Source organism: Vombatus ursinus, unplaced genomic scaffold (assembly GCF_900497805.2).
Source record: "Vombatus ursinus unplaced genomic scaffold, bare-nosed wombat genome assembly UNPS02014818.1, whole genome shotgun sequence".
Classification (NCBI taxonomy): Eukaryota; Metazoa; Chordata; class Mammalia; order Diprotodontia; family Vombatidae; genus Vombatus; species Vombatus ursinus.
Window position 1 is genome coordinate 3,272,244 of NW_020954596.1, and position 18,717 is coordinate 3,290,960.

General features: G+C 48.6%; 1 protein-coding gene across 7 annotated transcripts in view; it reads right to left on the reverse strand.

Annotated features, from left to right (window-relative positions):
• Positions 1-18,478, reverse strand: part of EBF4 (EBF family member 4) — a 105,534-nt gene extending 87,056 nt beyond the window's left edge. For 6 of the 7 annotated variants that reach the window (XM_027836523.1, XM_027836522.1, XM_027836518.1 and 3 more), the window contains exon 1: positions 17,385-17,518. In XM_027836523.1, coding sequence (XP_027692324.1) covers positions 17,385-17,518 — 134 coding nt within the window. Of the gene's footprint in view, positions 1-17,384; positions 17,519-18,448 lie in introns of those variants that run through there. The other variant, XM_027836520.1, reaches the window with a different exon arrangement.
• Positions 18,479-18,717: the final 239 nt, after the last annotated feature.

An 18,717-nucleotide genomic window follows, 5' to 3' on the forward strand; every position in this document is an offset into this window, starting at 1 on the left:
CACACACACACACACACACACACACACACACACACACACACACACACCACACACTGCCCACCATAGTAAGAGCATTAAGAACCAAGGCAGGAGGAAGGAGTTTCCCTGGGAGAGTCAGGAGAATTAGGAAAGGCACCAAGGGTGTGTCTATTTGTACATATCAGGAAAGATCTTAAGCTGGGTTCTTCCCTTTTCTTGGATAGCTCAGGTATTTCCTATCAGGGGTGGGGAACCTGCAGCCTCCGGGCCACATGTGGTCCTCTAGGTCCTCAAGTGAGGCGGCACCCCTAGATGCTTGGGAGCACTTCCCCCCTTTCCTTTATCCATACCTGCAGCAGCCTATCCAGCTGTCTCTATTTCTGTGACTTCTTCCCCTATGCCCTGATACATCCTCCCCAGAGGATTCACCTAATGCACTGGGGGCCCTCCTCACCTTTCCAGGGGATAACAAAGGAACCTCTGGGCTAACCACTAGTCATAAAACATAACTTGCTTAGACCCTCAGAACTTTCATCTATCTATTTTTCACCTATAAACTCATGCCTCCTAAACATCTCAGGTAGAAACTTCTTCAGCAGCTCAGCCCAGGGCAAGTTCTATCTAATGCTGAATTAGTGGAGAACAAATTAATGAGGTTTGACTAAACTATCATACACTCTGCTACCCTCCCCTGAGACCAACCCAGCTCAGCTTCTGTTCATCTTGGAGAACAACACTAAATCCCTTTGCTAACTACAATTCCCCAGCCTTGGTCTCTGGAGAGATCCCTACCTCCCCTGAAGCTATGAGATCACTCTTTTACCCGCCACCACCACCTTCCAGCAAGCAAGAGATAAAACCCAGCACGCTGGAGTAATGAACAGAGAATCCATTAGGAGAATATAGAGAAACTGAGGCACAGGAGGGACAGTGCCTTCTCCAAGAGCTCTATAGCTGCTTTTGGCCTATAGAGTCTGGAGTCCATTCCTAAGGAGTGGGGAGGACATTGGAGCTTTGATAGTTCTGTTTTGTCTCTTCTCTAGGGACTAAGAACAAGGCCCAAGAAGTCGGGGCCTGACCCCCAAAGCAAAATCCTGCCCCTCCTTTACCTTAGGGAGACTCCCTTTCACCATAGACCAGGAAAGAAAAGGGAGTTGGGATAATAGGGAAAGCTTCCACAGGTCTGAGAGCAACTAAGTCTTGGGGGAGAGAGGGAGGAGATGTGTTCTCTCCTCTGCCCATTCTCAAAGAGTCCAAACAGAGATAGTGCACATAGAGAAGGGGAGTAGAGAGGATGACAGAGGTCCTCATCCCAATCCAGCAGAAGTCTAAAAGGATTTATCTTCCAACTCCTTCCACATCCTCCCCCCCGCCCCAGCATCCAGCCAGTAACGAAGCAAAGAGTATGAGGACAAGAAGAGTCTGAAGGCAAATTAAGCCACCTGAACTCTCTCACCTTTGCACCCTGAGACATCCAGTGTATTTTTGCTCTCCTCCCAATTCCCCAAGATTCCCAACTCTGATTTCATTTTCATTATCCTGGTCAAACGGGCTTTGGCTTCAATCCACACATGCACCACCCCCTCCTGCTTTAGCCCAGTCCAGAGGAACTCAGTTGCATCTCCCAGGCAGACCACACAACTTGCTAAGACCCCCTAGAGAGCCAGCTCTGGCCCTTGGGAGGGAGGTGGGGAGGGAGGAAGAAGACAGCCATAAGAGGAAAAAGAATAATGGCTCAAGTCAGAGGAAGACTATTTGAGTGGAAGTTTGAAGGGAGAAGGAAGGAAAGGAGAGGGGTTGCCATATGTCTGTATGTGTCTGAGCATAGGACACAGGAAGGGGAGAGGAGGAGGGCTGCAGAATCATTGGATGATAAAACACGTCCCACCCCACCCCACCCTCAGGGTAAACCAGCTTAGCTTGCCCCCTCTGGTCTACACTCAAAGAGTGGGGGTAGAATGTTATAAGGTGGAGTGGGAGAGGGATGACTAAATGAGCCGTGACTGGGGGCACAAAGTAGAAACAGGTCTCTAGCACCCCAGCTGTTGTACCCAGCTTCCCCAACCACTGAAATGCAAAAGATGTGACTGAGGAAACCGCAGCAAACAGAGGGAAGGTTTTTCTTCCAAGACATCTTACCATTTATGTGAAAGAGATGGTGAGAGGCGTGGAGAAATAATGAGAAAGAAGGGAAAGGATACAGGGAGTGGAAGACAGACAGGGAGATGAGGAAACATCACAGAGACATACACACCATGCTTTGAAATATGTGTAGGTGTTAGTGTATATGATAGGGGTGTGTGTGTGTGTGTGTGTGTGTGTGTGTGTGCGCGTGCGCGTGCGCGTGTGTTTGAGAGGTGGGTGAACGTTTTGTCATAGAAAGCTTGGTGCTTCTCTGGTTAAAGAAATCTAAAAAGAGGGTTGTTATTATTATTGTTATCCCCAGAGACCAGAGCAAGGACTGGGCTTAGCCAACACCTTTATCATGGTCTGGAGGACAAAGGGACCAAGCACTCTCCAGGTTTTCTGAGGACTTTATACTCTTTTTGGTGGTCTCAGTAAGTGGGCAAAAAAGGGAGAGATGAGCTATGACATGAAGAAGTGAAAGGCAGAAAAAAGATGAGAATTGGATGGGGAATTTCACCAGGCTAGAAAACTCACTCTATCATTGTACATTAGCCCTGCTCTGCAAACTAATGTTCTTAATGAGTTTCCTGAAGTATGAAGAGGTTAAATGACTTGTCCAGGGTCACACGGGGGCCCTGTGGCTGAGGTCTTCCCGACTCAATGGCCAGCTCTCTCTCTCTCTCTTCTCTCTGTCTCTCTCCCCCTTCCATCTCTCTCTCTTTTCTCTGTCTCTGTCTCTCTCTCTCTCTTCCATCTCTCTCTTCTCTCTGTCTCTCTCTCTGTATGTCTGTTTCCATTATACCACCCACCTCTTGACAATACACTTAGAATGAAATACTCCAGTGAAGTTTTCACTCTAAGGACTCTAAGCTCTCTGTCATGACTCCAGAAAAGGATACTGGTGGTATCACAGACTATTCCCTAAAAATATTCACCCAAAGTGCTTCTTTGGTTAATACAAGGTCAAGGGTGGGACCTCACTAGGAAAAGGTTTGGACACAAAAACAGAAATTGTTCTTTCCTTGTGCAAGCCAGAGAAAGTTCATATCTAGAATCCTGCATGTACTTCAGGTCCCTAGAAAATGTAATGGGATAATAAAGGAAATGGAAGTAGAAAAACAAATGAAATGAAAACAGCACAAAAAATGAAACTGAACATTATATGATAACAATGACCAATCTTGTCCCTAGAGAAGAGTTGAGAAAATGCATTTCCCTCCTTTCTTTACAGAAGTGGGGTATTGTGAGTATGGAATATGGTATATACTGTCAGACTTAGTTAATGTATAGTTTAGTTATACTATACTCCTTTTTTCTCTTTCTCTTTCTTTTATTTTTTGTTACAAGGGATGACTCTTTGGGTTGGGATGAGGGGTAAAGATATATTCAGAAATGAAGGTGACATAAAAAAACAAAAGATATCAATAATGATAATATTAGCTAACATTTTTATAGCCATTTAAAGTTGGCAAAGAAGGGGCAGCTAGGGGGCACAGTGGATAGAGCACCAGCGCTGGAGTCAGGAGGACTTGAGTTCAAATCTGACCTCAGACACATAACACTCACTAGCTGTGTGACTCTAGGAAAGTCATTTAATCCCCATTGCCTCACCTGAAAAGAAAAAAATGCAAAAATAAATAAATAAATAAATAAATAAAGTTGGCCAAAAGCTTTATATAGGTTATTTCCTCTGAGTTTCACAGCATCCTTGTAGAGAGGTGCTATTTGTATTCTTTATTTTTTTAATTAAAAATTAAAACAATAGCTGACATGTATACAGCTAAGTTTTGCAAAGCAGTTTACATGCATTATCTCATTTGATACAACAACCCTGGGAGGCGGGTTCTATTATCATCCCCATTTAACAGATGAAGAAACTGAGGCTGCAAGGTTAATTAGCTTGCCCAGTTTCACACAGTTAATAAATGTCAGATGTGAGATTGAAACCAGGTCTTCCCAACTCCAGATCCAGAACTCTATCCACAACACCAAGCTGCCTCTTCTGGAGTTTCTGATGTGGCTTTCATGCCCTACCACCCTACTGAACCTGCTCTCTCAAAGGTCCCTAATGACCTTCCTATCACTAAATCTAATGGCCTTTTTCCAGTTCTCATCCCCATGACCTTTTCTGTGACACTCTCCTCTTATGGTTTCTCATCTTCGAGTGACTCTTTATTTCTTGAAGTGCTTCTTTTTCACAGCACCCTAAGGTGGATGTGTTTGCCATGGTTCTCTCCTTAGCTCTTTCTTCTCTGTTCTCTCTCCATGTTCCCTCGTAACGTTTCCCTTCACTCCCATGCATCAAGTGTCATTTCTACATGGATGACTCCCAAATGTTTTTCTCCATCCTCTCTCCTAAGTTCCTAGGCTTCATGTCCAACTACCTACCAAACATCTCTGCTACAGATTGAACAACTAACTCCAAAACAAAATTCCTCATCTTCTTCTCCCTCCACCTGCCCCTTCCACTCTCTTCTCTAGTCTATTAGCACTATCACTGTCCCAATCACTGAGCCCCACAACCTGAGTCCCTTTGGCTCCTGCCTCTCTTACTCCCTCAGATAATCAGTTGCCAAGCCCTTTGACCTCTACAATATTTCTTAAATCCATCCCCTGGGCCAGTCCTGCTGTCCTCACCTGGCTTAGGCCCTCATGCCTTCTCATCTAGACCTTAATTGGTCTTTCTCCCATATTCCCTCCAATTCACCAATCCATTCTTTCAAACATTTTTATTGAGAGCTTTTCTTTCTACATCACCTTCATTTCCCCATGCCCCTCCCTACCCCTTCCAAAGACCTATCTCTTAAAAAAAAAGAAAACAACAATTCAGCAAACTAATACACTGAAAAAAATTCTGACATGATATGTAGCATAATCCCCTACCTCTGAAGTGAAAGGAAGGAGGTGCATTCTCAGATCTCTTCTTTTTTTGGGGGGGGGAGTATGCACACACACACACCCCAATCCATTCTTGTCCTACCACCTATTAGTCTTTCTCTTCATGCTCTGCTCAGACAAAAACCTGAAGGAGCTCTCCACTGCTTACCAGATTAAGTAGGAATGCTAGATGATCCTAGCATTCTAGGCCCCACTCGACATACAAGAGGAATTGCAGTAGATTTGTAAGAGCACCGAACTTGGTATTGCAAGACCTGGTGCTCAAATCCTAGCTCTGCTACTCACTACCTACGTGTCCTTAAACAGGCCAAGAAACCTTTCTGGGCCAGTCCAATCAATCAATAAGCATTTAGGAGCTGGTTACTAGGTGCCAGGTCCTATGCTAGGTATGCAAAGAAAAGAAATACATGATCCTTGCCCTCAGGGAGCTCACATTCTAACAGGGGAGATAACATGCTAACAATTATGTGCATACAAGATAGATATATAGAGATATAGATATATAAATGTAGAAGTAGATGTAAAGATACAGATGGACACAGAGACAAAGATAGAGAAAGAGACAGAGATAGAGATAGACGGTATACATAGGAGGGAAGATAGTATACTTGAGGGGGAAGGCTCTATCTAGCAGGGAGTAAAGGAAGAAGCCTTCTGCAGAAAGTGAGAGTTAGCTGAGTCTTGAAGGAAGCCAGGAAAACTGAGATACGGAGGTAAGAAGTGAGAGCATTCCAGGCACAGGGGATGACAGTCAGTGAAAAAGCACTGAACTGAGAGATAGAGGAGCCTAGTAGAGGAGCCATTGTGGCTGGATCTCAGAACAAGTGAAGTGGAATAAACTATAGGAAGTCTAGAAGAGGCAAAAAGAGGCTGGATGTGAAGGGCTTTAAATCCCAAACTGAGATTTTATATTTGATCCTGGAGGTAATAGGGAGCGATTGGAGATCATTAAGTAGGAAGTGACATAGACCTATGCTTTAGGAAAATCACTTTGGCAGCTGAGTAGAGGGTGGATTGGAATGGAGAGAGGCTTGAGGCAGAGAGACCTCCCAGTGGGCTATTGAAATAATCTAGCCATGAGGTGATAAGAACCTGCACCAGCATGGCAGCCATGAAAGTGGAGGAAAGAAAAGGGTAACTATACAAGAGATACTGTGAAGGTAGAAACAAGACTTAGCAAAAGATTGACTATGAGGGGTGAGAGAGAGTGAGAGATTGAGGATGTTTTCCAGCCTGGGTGACGGGGAGAATGGTGGTGCCCTGGGCAGTAATAGAGAAGTTAGCAAGAAGAAAGAATTTGGGGGAAAAGAGACTAAGTTCTGTTTTGATCTCAGTTTCTTCATCCTCTCCCCCTCAGGTCCCCCATTGAAGACCTTCTTTTCCTTCAAGATCAAACCCAGATATCAAATCCTCCACAAAGCTTTCTCTGAAACAACAGAGGAAAGTAAAGCTTCCCTCCTCAGATTTCTCAGAGCATTTGCTTAGACCTCTCCTCTATAATGATCAGACCTTCCCTTGTGACCTAATTGTTTGTATACCTTGTTATCCTTACCACTATCTGGGTCTGTGTTGAAACACACACACACACACACACACACAGATAAACACAAACACACACAGATATTGACATAGACATACACACAGACACACACATCCCATTTGACTGGAAGTCCCATCGGAGAAGGTCACACATCTTCTCTGTCCACAGTGCCACAGTGTTGGTTCTAAAGAAGTGTGGGCTGAAGTTAATTTGATTCAAAAGGCCCAGAGAAGAACAACTACAACAACCCAGGGGAGAAAGAGCCAGTGTTTGGGGGAGGACTGAGAAGATGAGGTCCTTCAGTCTAGACAGATGAATGCTGAGAGGAGGATCACATAATGAAGGGGCCATACAGAATGGATGCCCCTGTCATGGTCCCAGTGCTAGAGGACAGGAGGCTGAGGACAAATCAAGGGAAGTCCTACATCATGCAGCCCCCAGGAAACTTAGGAAACTGATGACCTCAAGAGAAGGAAAAGATGGAAAAGAAATTCTACCTCACACCTCTGGTTTGTTTCCTCAGGGCACGAAGTCTTTCATAAATAACCATTTTCTGGATAACTGAATCTGCCTCCTTTAAATAACACGATTTTTTTTTAAAAAATTAACTACTTTTGATTAAAATCTAAAATATACAACACCCTCCCTGCCCCATCCTCTTGGACAGCCTACTGAAAATTAATTTCAGCTTTTCTTGATAATCATAATTATAATAAAGCTAGCATTTATACAACACTTCACAAACATGGTCTCATTTAATCTTCACAACAGCCATGGAAGGTAGGTGCTATTGGCATCATTACTATTTTACAGATGAGGAAACTGAGAGACAGGGGTTAAATGACTTGCCTAGGGTCATACAGCTAGTAAGTGTTTGGGGCAGACTTTGAACTCAGCTCTTCCTGATTCCAGATCCAACGCCCTATCTACTATACCACCTTGCTGCCTCTTGATATTTGTGCCTTGCTACAAATATTATTTCATTTAATCCTCACAATGACCCTGTGACATAGGTACTATTATTATCCCCATTTTACAGATGAGGAAACAGAGAGCCTGAGAGAGGTTCAAGTGGCTGGCTCATAGGGTCATAGTTATCTGAGTACGATTTGAACTCAAGTCTTCCTGCGTCTAAATCCAGCATTCTATCTGCTGTCTTGATGACTTAATGTCAGTATTAAGAGCATTTCCTACCTCCACTGCAAGGCTTCTCCGTAACACTTCTCTCATTTCTCAGTGATCCCTAAAGAAGCACCCCCACCCTCTCCCTCCTCAAATTCTAATCTACCATCCTAGGGAGAATCATCTTGGGGGCAAATTAAATTGACTGGTTTAAAAGGAGGATAGTTCCAGGTGCTAGATGTGCGTGGGTCTCATGTTCCATGGGTCAAGACTGCTAGAAGTCCAGGTGTTCCTGTAGATTCAAAATACATTTAGATAGAATTTTGGATGACAGACTAGGGGAGACCAGGAGGTTCAGTGGATAACCCAGAACCCCAGTGTCAGGGGAAAGTAGGCCAGTGCTCCTGCAGGGGAAACAAGGAGGCATTTGGAGCTAGAAGAACCTGGGTTCAAGTCCTTGCCTGGGCAAGTACAACTGTGACTCTGAGCAAGTCAGCGGTCTGGACCAGGGGTGTCAGATAAGAATAGGGACCACTAAACTGTATATAAGCCTCCCTGTGGGTACATATTGACTTGGAAAACCACATATGAATGCTATCTCTGTTTTATTGTATTTTTATTTATTTTGTTAAATGTTCCCCAACGACATTTTAATCTGGTTCTGGCTACTTATTTGACACCTTTGCCCTAGGTAACTCTTAAAGACTATATGAACTGAATAGAAAGTTCCGACTAGCTTTGGTGAAGGGAATTTCCTCATCTGGGAGTTCTCCATAACAATAAAGCACAAGTCCAGGTCCTATAGGTCCATGTGCAGGTATGGTGGTGAAAAAGGGCCCACTTCAGTCTTTTCCCATTGTGTTTCTTATAAGCCAGAGGTCTGGTCTTGAGACTTAACTTATTCCGGCACACTCTATCCCATGTACTCTGCTCAGGGTTCAGAGGCTGACCTTTCATTCTGGTGGCCTCACCCCTTCAGGATGCTTCCCTGTAGCAAGTGTATGGCTACAGACACTTTATCACCTCCTTCTAGATCTCAGAGACAGGGGGAGGAGAAAGGGAAAAGGTAATGCTCTGTGTGTGTCTGTCCCCTCCACCCTCCATATCCCACCGTTTCCAGGACACTCTCACACACACAGGAAGCCAGTGTGCCTATTATCCTCTCCACCAGTGCTAATCCCCAGAGCTGAGACCACAAGTCCCTAACTCGCAGCACCTTTGGGGAATGGGGGAGGGGAAGTACAGTGGGGAGACAGAGAAAAGGACTTGACTTCTTGTCTCCAAGACACCACAGCGTGTCCAAGTGTTGAAGTCACAAGCCGGGGCAGTGACAAAAAGACCATGCAATCAATCCACATCTCCTACACACACACCCCAGCCGTGGACTAGTGGTCCCCCCCACTTGAGGCCCAGGAGGTGGGCAGAAGGAGAGGGAGGGGAGGAGGGCTGCACAGCATCCTCCTGCTACAATTGTCTCGAAATAGAGCCAGTATTTCTCTTTGAGCGTTCCCTGGGAGGCGGCTCCACAGCTCTTTACATTCTTGACTAAACGGTTATTATAAATAACAGCAATTTAACCAAAAAAAAAAAAATGCTTCTAACAGCCTCTCTAGAGCAATCACACTGGAGAGCACCTCTCCCAACAGACGAGACTCTGGCTCCCTACTCCTAATCCTACTCCCCACCCCCCTTCCCCTGAGACAGACACACCAAGACACTTGGCTTCAGGTTCCCTTCGTAGCTGCTCTTCCCTGCCTTCTTGTTTCTGTCTCTCTATCTTTTCTCTCTCATTGTCTGTCTCCCTGTCTCTCTGTCTCTGTCTCTGTCTCTGTCTCTCTCTCTCTGTCTCTCCCTCTCATTGTCTCTTTGTCTCTCTTCTCTCTGTCTCTGTCTCTCTCTCATTGTCTCTTTCTCTCCCTCCTCTTGCCATTTCTATCTCCCCTATCGAACTCCCATCATTGGTTCTTACTTTGCTGTTCTCCTTTCTCCCCTATTTCCCTCCAAAGCCACAGCCTCCAGGCTTCTCAATGTCCCACACTGGGAAACATGAGAGGCATTCGTTCTGCCTTAATATAATTCCCCTGCCTTCAGTATCATCTGTGGAGCAACTGAGGCACAGCCACTGGTGTGGAGGAACCTGAGTATGAACTGGGAGAGGAAAACAAGAGTCCAGAGTCACTAGTCCCAGGCTTGGGGATTATCAGAGTCCATTAAAAAGCTACCTATGACTTCTCGTCATTCCCTTTCACGTCTCCTGCTCCACCTCTCCTGTTTCCCTCTGAGTTTCCTCTTAAAATCTTCCCATTCATTTCCCCCTCCATATCTTCTATCCTAAGTCCTTCTTCCTAAATTCTTCCCATTTCATTTCCCCTCCTTTCTTCCAAATATCTCCTCCTCCTCTACCCTCTTCCTTGCATCCCCATCACTAGAGACCACTCCCCATTCCTTCCTCCTTCACACTCCCAAATCCTCCTTCCTCATCCCATGCCTTGTCATTCAACAAGTATTCATCTCTCTCCTCCATCTCCATCCAATGATCCTTCCCCCTCCATCCCCTGGGCTGAGAGCCAGGATCCTTCAGCCCAAACTCCAGTTTTGCTACTAACTAACTCACTCCTAATGATCTCCAGGTTTGGTCCAGCAAGCTCCAGTGCATCAGCTTCCCCCCCCCACCCCACAACATAGGAAAAATGATTATGCTCCCCACCTCCCCCACCCCACCCCCACATTCCACGAACCAAAGCCAGTGATAGGAAGTCAGGAGGCTGAGGTGTTTCACTATGGAAATCCGTAGTTCATTAGAATAAGGGGCCATTAACACTCAGAGGGAAAGATGAGAGATGTAGGGAAGAACAAGACTCAGGGGAAAGATATTGCAGAGAAGGGTGGGGGAGGGAAAGACAGGGAGGAGGCAAAGAGTGAGATCTGAAGAGAAGAGAACAAAACCAGGAGGTGTTGGGGGGTGGCAGGAAGGTGAAAGGTTGGGAGCCCCTGTTCTCATTAGGAAGCAATGGAAATCATTGGGGTTGACCTGTGAGCTTCCCCTAAACGGGACTCCTGGGTTCCCACCCACTATTCCCTGGTACTTAGGGCCAGGGCCAGTGACTGAGGAAATCCTGAGTCGTGGTTTGCTGGGAAGGGGCTGGGAGGAGAAAAGAGAGGGTGGCTGAGGGAGATGGGCAAAGGTATGTTGTCTCTGGGAGGGAGGAAAAGCCAGTGGAAACACCCATTTGGCTGGGGAGGGGGTAGGGAAGGGAAGGGAGGCTCACTGAGGCACTGCTATTAATTATTAAAGTAAATGGGAGCGTTTCCTAGCAGAGGGGCTGGACCAAAGCTGCTTACAGGAAAGTCAGCTCCCTGAGCTACTCTCAGCTCTAAGTAGCCTCCCTCTGCCCCTCCCAGCCCCTACTACACATATCCCTGCCCCACACATGATCTTGGAAGTCCATGGTGGCTGCCTTTCCTCTGACCAAAAAGAAAAGAGGCCTGGGACTTTGCCAGAGGAGAGGGTTCCAGACTTGGGACTCTGAAATGGTCTTGCAAACTCTTTCCTAGGGTCTCAGGTCTTCTAGTAGCCAGAGTGCGTTTGTGTGTTGGAGGTGGAGGAGGGTAAAAGGTGATGAAGGAGAGCAGATAGCAAATCCATGGGGGAGGGGAGGGGAGTCGGGGGGGTGCCAGTCACAGTCATCCAAGGTGCAATGACCTCATTGAGGGAGAGATCCTCCCTGAGTTAGGGAGAGGGGACAGAAGATGAGCGAGTCTCTGAGGCAGAACATGGGATAGGGAAAGTGCGGAGGAGGAAGGACAGGGAAGAAAAAGAACTTTCCCCCAGATAAGCTCCAGAAGTGGCCCTAGCTTCCAAAGCAGAGTCACCAGTTAGGGACTTCTGACTCCACCTCACTCTTATTGCATATTAAGACTGAGAACCCTACTCTAACCTCACATCCAGCTGAAGCACACACTCTCTGGGGTTCTCACAGTTCCATTGTTATTCCCAGACTCATAGAGACTGCTTCACACTATTCCTCCCCTGCCAACCACCTCATTTCTTCTCCTTTGAGAGACTTCGACTCTGGCTCAAATATGCCCCTCTTCTGCAACTCCACTCCCACCCCACACATGGAGAAGTTTGGTGCCATCCGGCTGGGCTGGGCTGTAGGGCAGCCTTATTTGTGTAACGAAGACCTAAAAGACTGTCAACAGCTTGGGAGCAGGGAAGGACACCACTCCCTGTCCCACACACGATGAGGGAGGTCCGGAATGGCTCTCTTTCTTTTGACCAAGGAGGAGAAAGGCAGTAGGAGAGCATTCCAGACTCAGCACACCGAGGTCACTACATGATCAGAACCAGGGTAGGAAGGATCCCTTCAAGTTGAGTGGATTCCTTCAGCAGGAATTCCCTTTCCTTTTTGAATTCTTCCAATAAAATTCATCAGGTTACTCCATTCAATGCCAGCTGCTCTCAAAGTTTTGTGCATGGTACTTACTGGGGAAACAAAGATGATACGGAGATCCACTGAAGGAAGTGGGGAGGTTTAGCCTGAAGAAGAGGACAATTGGCCATGTGATCATTGTCTCTACTGTCGTGTTTGCTCTGCTGGGCCCCAGAGCACAGAACCACCACCAATAGGTTGAAGTTCCAGAGAGGTAAATTTGGCTTGACATAAGAAAGAATGTCTAATTAAAGGAGCTGTTTGGGTCAGGCAGGGAGGTCCCACTTACTGGCAGTTGTCAGTTGAGGATGTAGCATGGCGCCATGCTTTAACTGAGGGTTGAATTCCTAAAGTCACTTCCAGCTCAAAGAGTTGATAGTTTCATGACCTCCTGGAGCTTTTGGTATAATAATAAGACAGGAATGGAAAAAAAAAAAACTAAATTCCAAGGCAGAATGTAGGAGGTACCACGAGACAAGAAAGAGCAAAGGGTTATGGTAGTTCAGAGGAACAAGAGATCACTTCTAGTGGGGGTGAGGAATCCAGGAAGACTTCCTGAAAGAAATCACATTTGGCCTTGGAAAAAAGGAATACATTTTGAGTATGGAGGGGATATTTTAGGCAGAGGGGACGGGAAGGGGCACAATTTATCTGGGAAATGGCAATAGTCCAGTTTGGTTGGAATGTAGGATAAGAATATGTGATCTTAGATTTGGATTTACATAGATTAGACTGCAAGGGACTACAGAGGCCATCTGGTTCAAGGCCTCTTGTTTTACAGACAAGGCAACCAAGGTCTGTCAGAGTTACACCAGTCACAGGTAACAAAGGTGGGTTTGACCCTAGATTCTCTGACACCACAGCCAGTATTCTTTCTGCTGTACCATGTGAAGGGAAGCAGCAAGAAAGACAGGCTGGGGCCACATCGCTAAATGCCACATCATTAAATGCCAAGTGTTTGGACCTGTCTTTTAGGCAGTGACGAGCTATTGAAGGTTATGAGTGAATCGATCAGATTGCAAGTGTCAAGAAATATTCCTCTAGCTCCATGTGCTGAAGGTTTGGAGTAGGGAGAGACTGGAGCAAGGAGAACAACTCCAGGAAAGATCACAAAGGCCTATCAGAGGCAGGTAGCAGGGAACGTAGAGAGAAAGGTTTTGAGCCTGGGTGATGGGGAGGACGTTGGTGCCATGGACAGAAATGGGTCAGGAGGAAAAGTAGATGTGGGACCTCAGGGAGTGATGTGTTCAGTACGAAGAGTCAAGGGGCCATCCTGGTGGAAATTTACAGGAGGCAGTCAGAAAGATGAGTCTGTAGCTTAGGTTAGGACTGGGAATATAGATCTGGGAGCATGAGAAGTATTTATTTCTACCTATCACTCTCCCACCCCTACCCTGTTAATGAGGCAGCTAGGTGGCACAGTGGATAAAGCCATGGATTTGGAATAAGGAAGACCTGAGTTTGAATCCTTCATGAGATACTTATTAGCTGAGTGACCCTAGAAAAGTCCCTTAACCTATCTCAGCCTCAGTTTTCTTATCTGTAAAATGGGGTAGCACCTACCTCCCAGGGTTGTAGTGAGGGTCAAATGAGATAACATATGTCACCTCCGTGTACACCTTAAAGCAATACATAAATATTAACTATTTCTACTAGGGTAGTGCTGCTACTACCAAGCCTGGGTTCTTCTGAATTCTCCAGCTATCTTGGCCAAGATAGAAACAGCTTTTTTTTTTAAGCTGTAACAAAGCTGAAGTACTTTAAAAAGAATTTATGGGGGGGGGAGACAAAACAGAACCACAAAAATTACAAAATTCTCTATGAGTTGACAGGGCCTTTTCCCAAAAATTAGGATGGCCTCTCTTTCCCAGTCAGGATGGCAGTGGGAGCTTATGGGCATTATATATTTCTGTTCCTCCCTTCAACTGTCTCTGGAGTGATGGGGAAGAAAGTCAGACTGCAAATGGCCAAGAAGTCAAGGTCAGTTAGTGAATGGTCCAAAAGTGGAGGCAGAGAAGAGAGACCGCTCTCTCTAGAAATGTGGTGGTAAAATGAAGGAGTGAGCAAGGCCAATCTCACTTGAGGGAGTAGCCAGGCTGAGGGTAGGAGTTCTTTTTCAATTCAAAGAGACCTGAGCATATTGGTAAGCAAATAGGAAAGAGCCAGCGGGGAAGGTAAGGTCACTGAGGGAGAAGAGATACTTGAAGAAGGCAATGACCTGGAGAAGATGGCATTCTGATCCCCTTAGGGAAGGAGGACAGATACTGTGGGGCATCCCAGAGGTGATGAGAACTAGGGGGAAGGGCAAGACTTGAACCTTCTCCATCTGCTGGGAGGGTCTTTGGATATGGGAGCCAGCCCAGCCTCACATAGCCTCCTTAGAAGGCAGCTGCCTCTACTTACTTATAAGCTCTCCTATTTGTACATAGTGTCAAAGTTTGCAAAGTATCTTCCCACAAAACATTTTCTCATTTGATCCTCACAGAAACCATGGCGGGGGGGGGGGGGGGGGGGGGGGGGGGGGGGGCAGTGCAAACATTGCTATTTTTACTCTACGAAGGAGGAAACAAAGTCTCAGAGAACCTAACTGTCCCCAGGTCAATCAGCTAGTAAAGCCACAACTTTGGAGTCCAGATTCAGAGTTTTTTTTTTCCACTCTAGCATACAGCCTCATTCTTCCATGATACGCTAAATTCCTCCAACCCCAGTGTACCTCCTGGAGGACAGGCCTCAGCAGATTGGAGGAAATACCCCAAATCAGCCTTTTACAGGTTTCTTTTGCCAATAGAATGTCCCCACAAAAAGATGGATTCCACCCTCTTCCTTGTCCTCCCCATCTCTTTAGTCTCTGTTGCCCTAGGTCACATTCATCCCTATAGTTCAACAGAAGATATATATAATATGAGTGGAGACACAGACATGTATGTGAGGGACGTGGTGGCAGATACCCACAACTGTGTGTAATGAGAACAGAAATACATGAACTACCCTCAAATACCCCATAGCTAAACTGAATCTTCCACCCATCCCTTTCCTCCATCCTCTAAAGGTGCCTGGTATAAGCAGGAAAGTTGTATGTGGGAAAGGAGCAGAGGTGGGATGGGGTATTGAAGGGGAAGAATACTCCATAAGGGGAAATGGGTTTCTCAAGAGAGGCTGGGGGAGGCAGCTGGCTACCTAGGATCAGGGAACTGGGGCAGCTGGGCCCAGTACCAAGGGCTCCAAATAGATATTGAGTCTGGGGTATTTGGGGGTGGGATAGGAAGGGGAGAGATGAAAAATCCAAATGTTAGCATCCCTCTCCCCCCCCCCCCACAAGTGCCCCCTTCTCTCACCCAACTCATCTTGCCAGTCCTGGACAACATCAAGTCCTTTATCCTTTCGAGACCAGCATATGAAAGTGAGTCTTGCTAAGAGAGAATCACAAACATGACTAGACACATTTTCACAAAAACAGCTTCTCTGGTCCTGAAGAGAGGGGTCCAAGTTTGCTCATAGGTTCTCCCTACCACCACCTATACCATGCACATAGACAGAACCTCCCTCTTACCCATCAGCTCTCCAGGATACCTAATCCTGGGATGAATGGGGCAAGGAGAGCAAAAAAGAGGGAGCAGAGGGTTAGCTAGAATGTGAAACCAAGTAGGTATGCACTTGTTTGTGTATGTGACACCTAGCATGCATGTCTATGGTGGTGTGACTTCTGTGAGGCTGAGTGGTCATGAATCTATATGAGTGTAAGGGGGTAACTGTGGCAGGATGAGCCGGGGAGAAAGGGAGAGAACTGAGTGTATGCTATATGAAGGTAGAGGCCCACATGTAGGGGATCACTGATATACCTGTATGCAAGTATGTCCATGGATCTGGGTGACAGCGGGCACAGCCAGCCAGCCAAGCCAGGAGGGAAAGGCAGGGAAGGTCCAACCAGCCTTCAAAGAGCATTAAGGATCTAGCCCCAAATCACCATCCATCCCTCACCCACTCCCCCACCCCCAAATCCAAAGCTGCCACCAGTTCCTATCAGTATCTCTTTGCCTCTTCCTACCAGTCACTCTCTGCACTCCACTGCACAAACGTCTAGCTCTCATGCTCACTGACTGCAAGACAGCATTTGTTTCCCTTCTCTAGCCCCCAGAGCTCAGGTGAAACCCCCAACCAGAGAGGAGAGCAGTTGACCCAAGCAAGAAGCTAGAATCAGGGTTGGGTAGGGAGTGATGAAGAGGAGGTGCATCCCTGCTGAGTCAAGGAGTCACAGGGCTAAGTCTTACACAAATGCAGCTCTCCTAAGCTCAGGCAGCACTAACAGCACAGAGGAGGCCCTGAAGACCTGTGCTGCTTGCTGCAAATCCCAAACCCTTTTTCCAGCTGTAAAAAGCATCCATGTGAAAAATACTATCTGTCCAGTCTCATCCCTTCCCTCCTGTTCCTCAGTCTCCATCTCCCCTAAGTCTGCCTTCCTTCCTTCCCCCTCTCCTTGAGTCTACCATCCTTGAGTCTCCTAAGCAGGTGGTAAATGGGTATCAACATTCCTGGAGGGGCTCTCATTGGCTATGAGCCCAGCAGCTCCAGCTTCCCGACACCCTCCCAGCCTTCCTGCCCCAGCACCAACACCTCCCCCCCCCCCACCTCGACCAACTCGGGGAAACATTGGGAAGGCCATTGGGAAGAAGAGCTCCAAAAAAGAAGGCAGAAACTGGCAAAGGAAGAACAGGCAGTGTGTCCTAACAGGCTCCTCCAAACCCCCCACCCCTGTAAGGATGGAGGAGAGGATGGGAGCAGAGCAGAGAGTGAAGGAAGAGCTGCCAGAAGCTTAATTCGGGAATCCTCTGGGACCTTGTCCATCATCACTGCCTGCAACTAAGGGGTCATGGACCGGAAGGCAAGGGCTGGGGAAAACTGACTTCTCTTCCTCGCCTTCCACATCCCATCCACAGGCTACTGCTCCAAACGCCAGTGACAGGCGGAAGGGTTAACCTAGGTTGGTGCCCAGACCCAGCCAGATTCCCGCACAACTTCAAGAGCAGAAAGAATTAGGGGAACGGGGCTACAGGGAAAGAAAACAAGCGAGGGGAAGGCAGCAGAGAAGGAAAGAGGGAGGAAGAGGAGTTGGAGATGAGCAAGAGAGAACAGGGGGACGTAGGCGAGTGAAGGGTGAGTGAAAGGCTCTGTGGTGTTCTTGTGGACTCGGCAGTTCCTCCCCATCCCAGTAACGGTCCAGGTCCAGTCCTCCTCTCTGCTCTTCGCTGCCCCTCCGGGATAGACTCCCGTCATTCAGTACGACTCACCTCTGCGCTGCGGTAGTGGCGTCCAAGATTCCAGTGCCCTGCATCCAGGAGCGCACCGAGCCGAGGCCGGCAGGGAGCGGCTCCTCTTTCAGGCTGAGCCCTCCTCGGGGCAAGGAGTCCTGCATGGAGAACATGGGACCGCGCTGCAGGCGCCGCTCTGCCTGGCGCCCCGACGGCCCGCACACCGAGCTCCGACGAAGTTGGGGGATAGTCCCCACCCCCACCCAGTATAGCCGAGTACAGGCTGGACCAGGCCAGGCCGGGGCAGGACAGGGCAGGGCCGGGCCGGGTCGGGCAAGGGAGCAGCAGCGGAACGCGCCCGACTCGCGACGGCTTCTCTACTGGCCCCAGCTCATTGAGAGCTTGGCTCCCCGGGCCGCTCCCTCGGAGAAAGCCGACCCGCTAACAGCCGCGCAGCCTCCTCCCCCTGCACCGGGGGGCGGGGAGACAGAGGGATTCCCCCGCGGCCACTCGCCGCGAGGGGGGCCCGGAGCAGGGGAAGCAGTGGGGAACTGAAGGGGTGGGGAGAAGCAGCAGAGAGGACCTCACGGGGCAAGGATGCGAAGGCACAGGAGTCAGGGATAGGGAAGATACTCCGCAGAGGTGCAAAGTGGCGATCTCAGTGCTGGGCAGAGGGGACCCTGAATGTAATGCCCAAAGGGGGCTCTGGGCGTGGGGCAAAGTGGGGACACTCGAACTGACACAAAGTGGGGACCCCGCGAGCTTTGTAAAGTGGGGGACCCCGAAAACTCGAAGCAAAGTGGGAAATCCGCGGGTGACGCAAAGTGGGGCTCTCAGGAGTGATGCAAAGTAGGGCTGGCTGAGTTGAGGCGCAGAGAGGGGAGCCCAGCCGGGAGGTTTGCAGCGGTTTGGGAGGAGGAGAGGGATGCGAGAGAAGGAAGCAGCGCGCCAGGGAGGCAGAGGGAAGAAGGCAGAGAGGAGAAGGGGGCAAAGCAGGGCAGGGCAGGGCAAGGCAGGGCTGACAGGGCAGGGCAGGGCAGGGGAGGACAGAGCGGCCGGCCTCGCAGGGCTGCCTGGCGCGCCGAGTGCGGAGCGCTGATTACCATCCGGAAGGCGGAGGCAGCGGGAGCGGAGCTCGGCGGCGGCGGCGGCAGGAGCAGCAGCAGCCGCGCGTCCCGGGGGAGCGAGGGGGGGGAGTCAAGCCCGCCGATGCCGCCGCCGCTGCCCGGGCCCCGCCCGCCCCGTCGTCCGGGCCCCTCAACCCCGCTCGGGAACACCTGGAGCAGCAGCAGCAGCAGTCCGGCCGGCTCGCCCCGGGCCCCGGCCCCGGCCCCGGCCCCGGCGCCTCCCGCGGGCCCCGGGCCGACCCCCC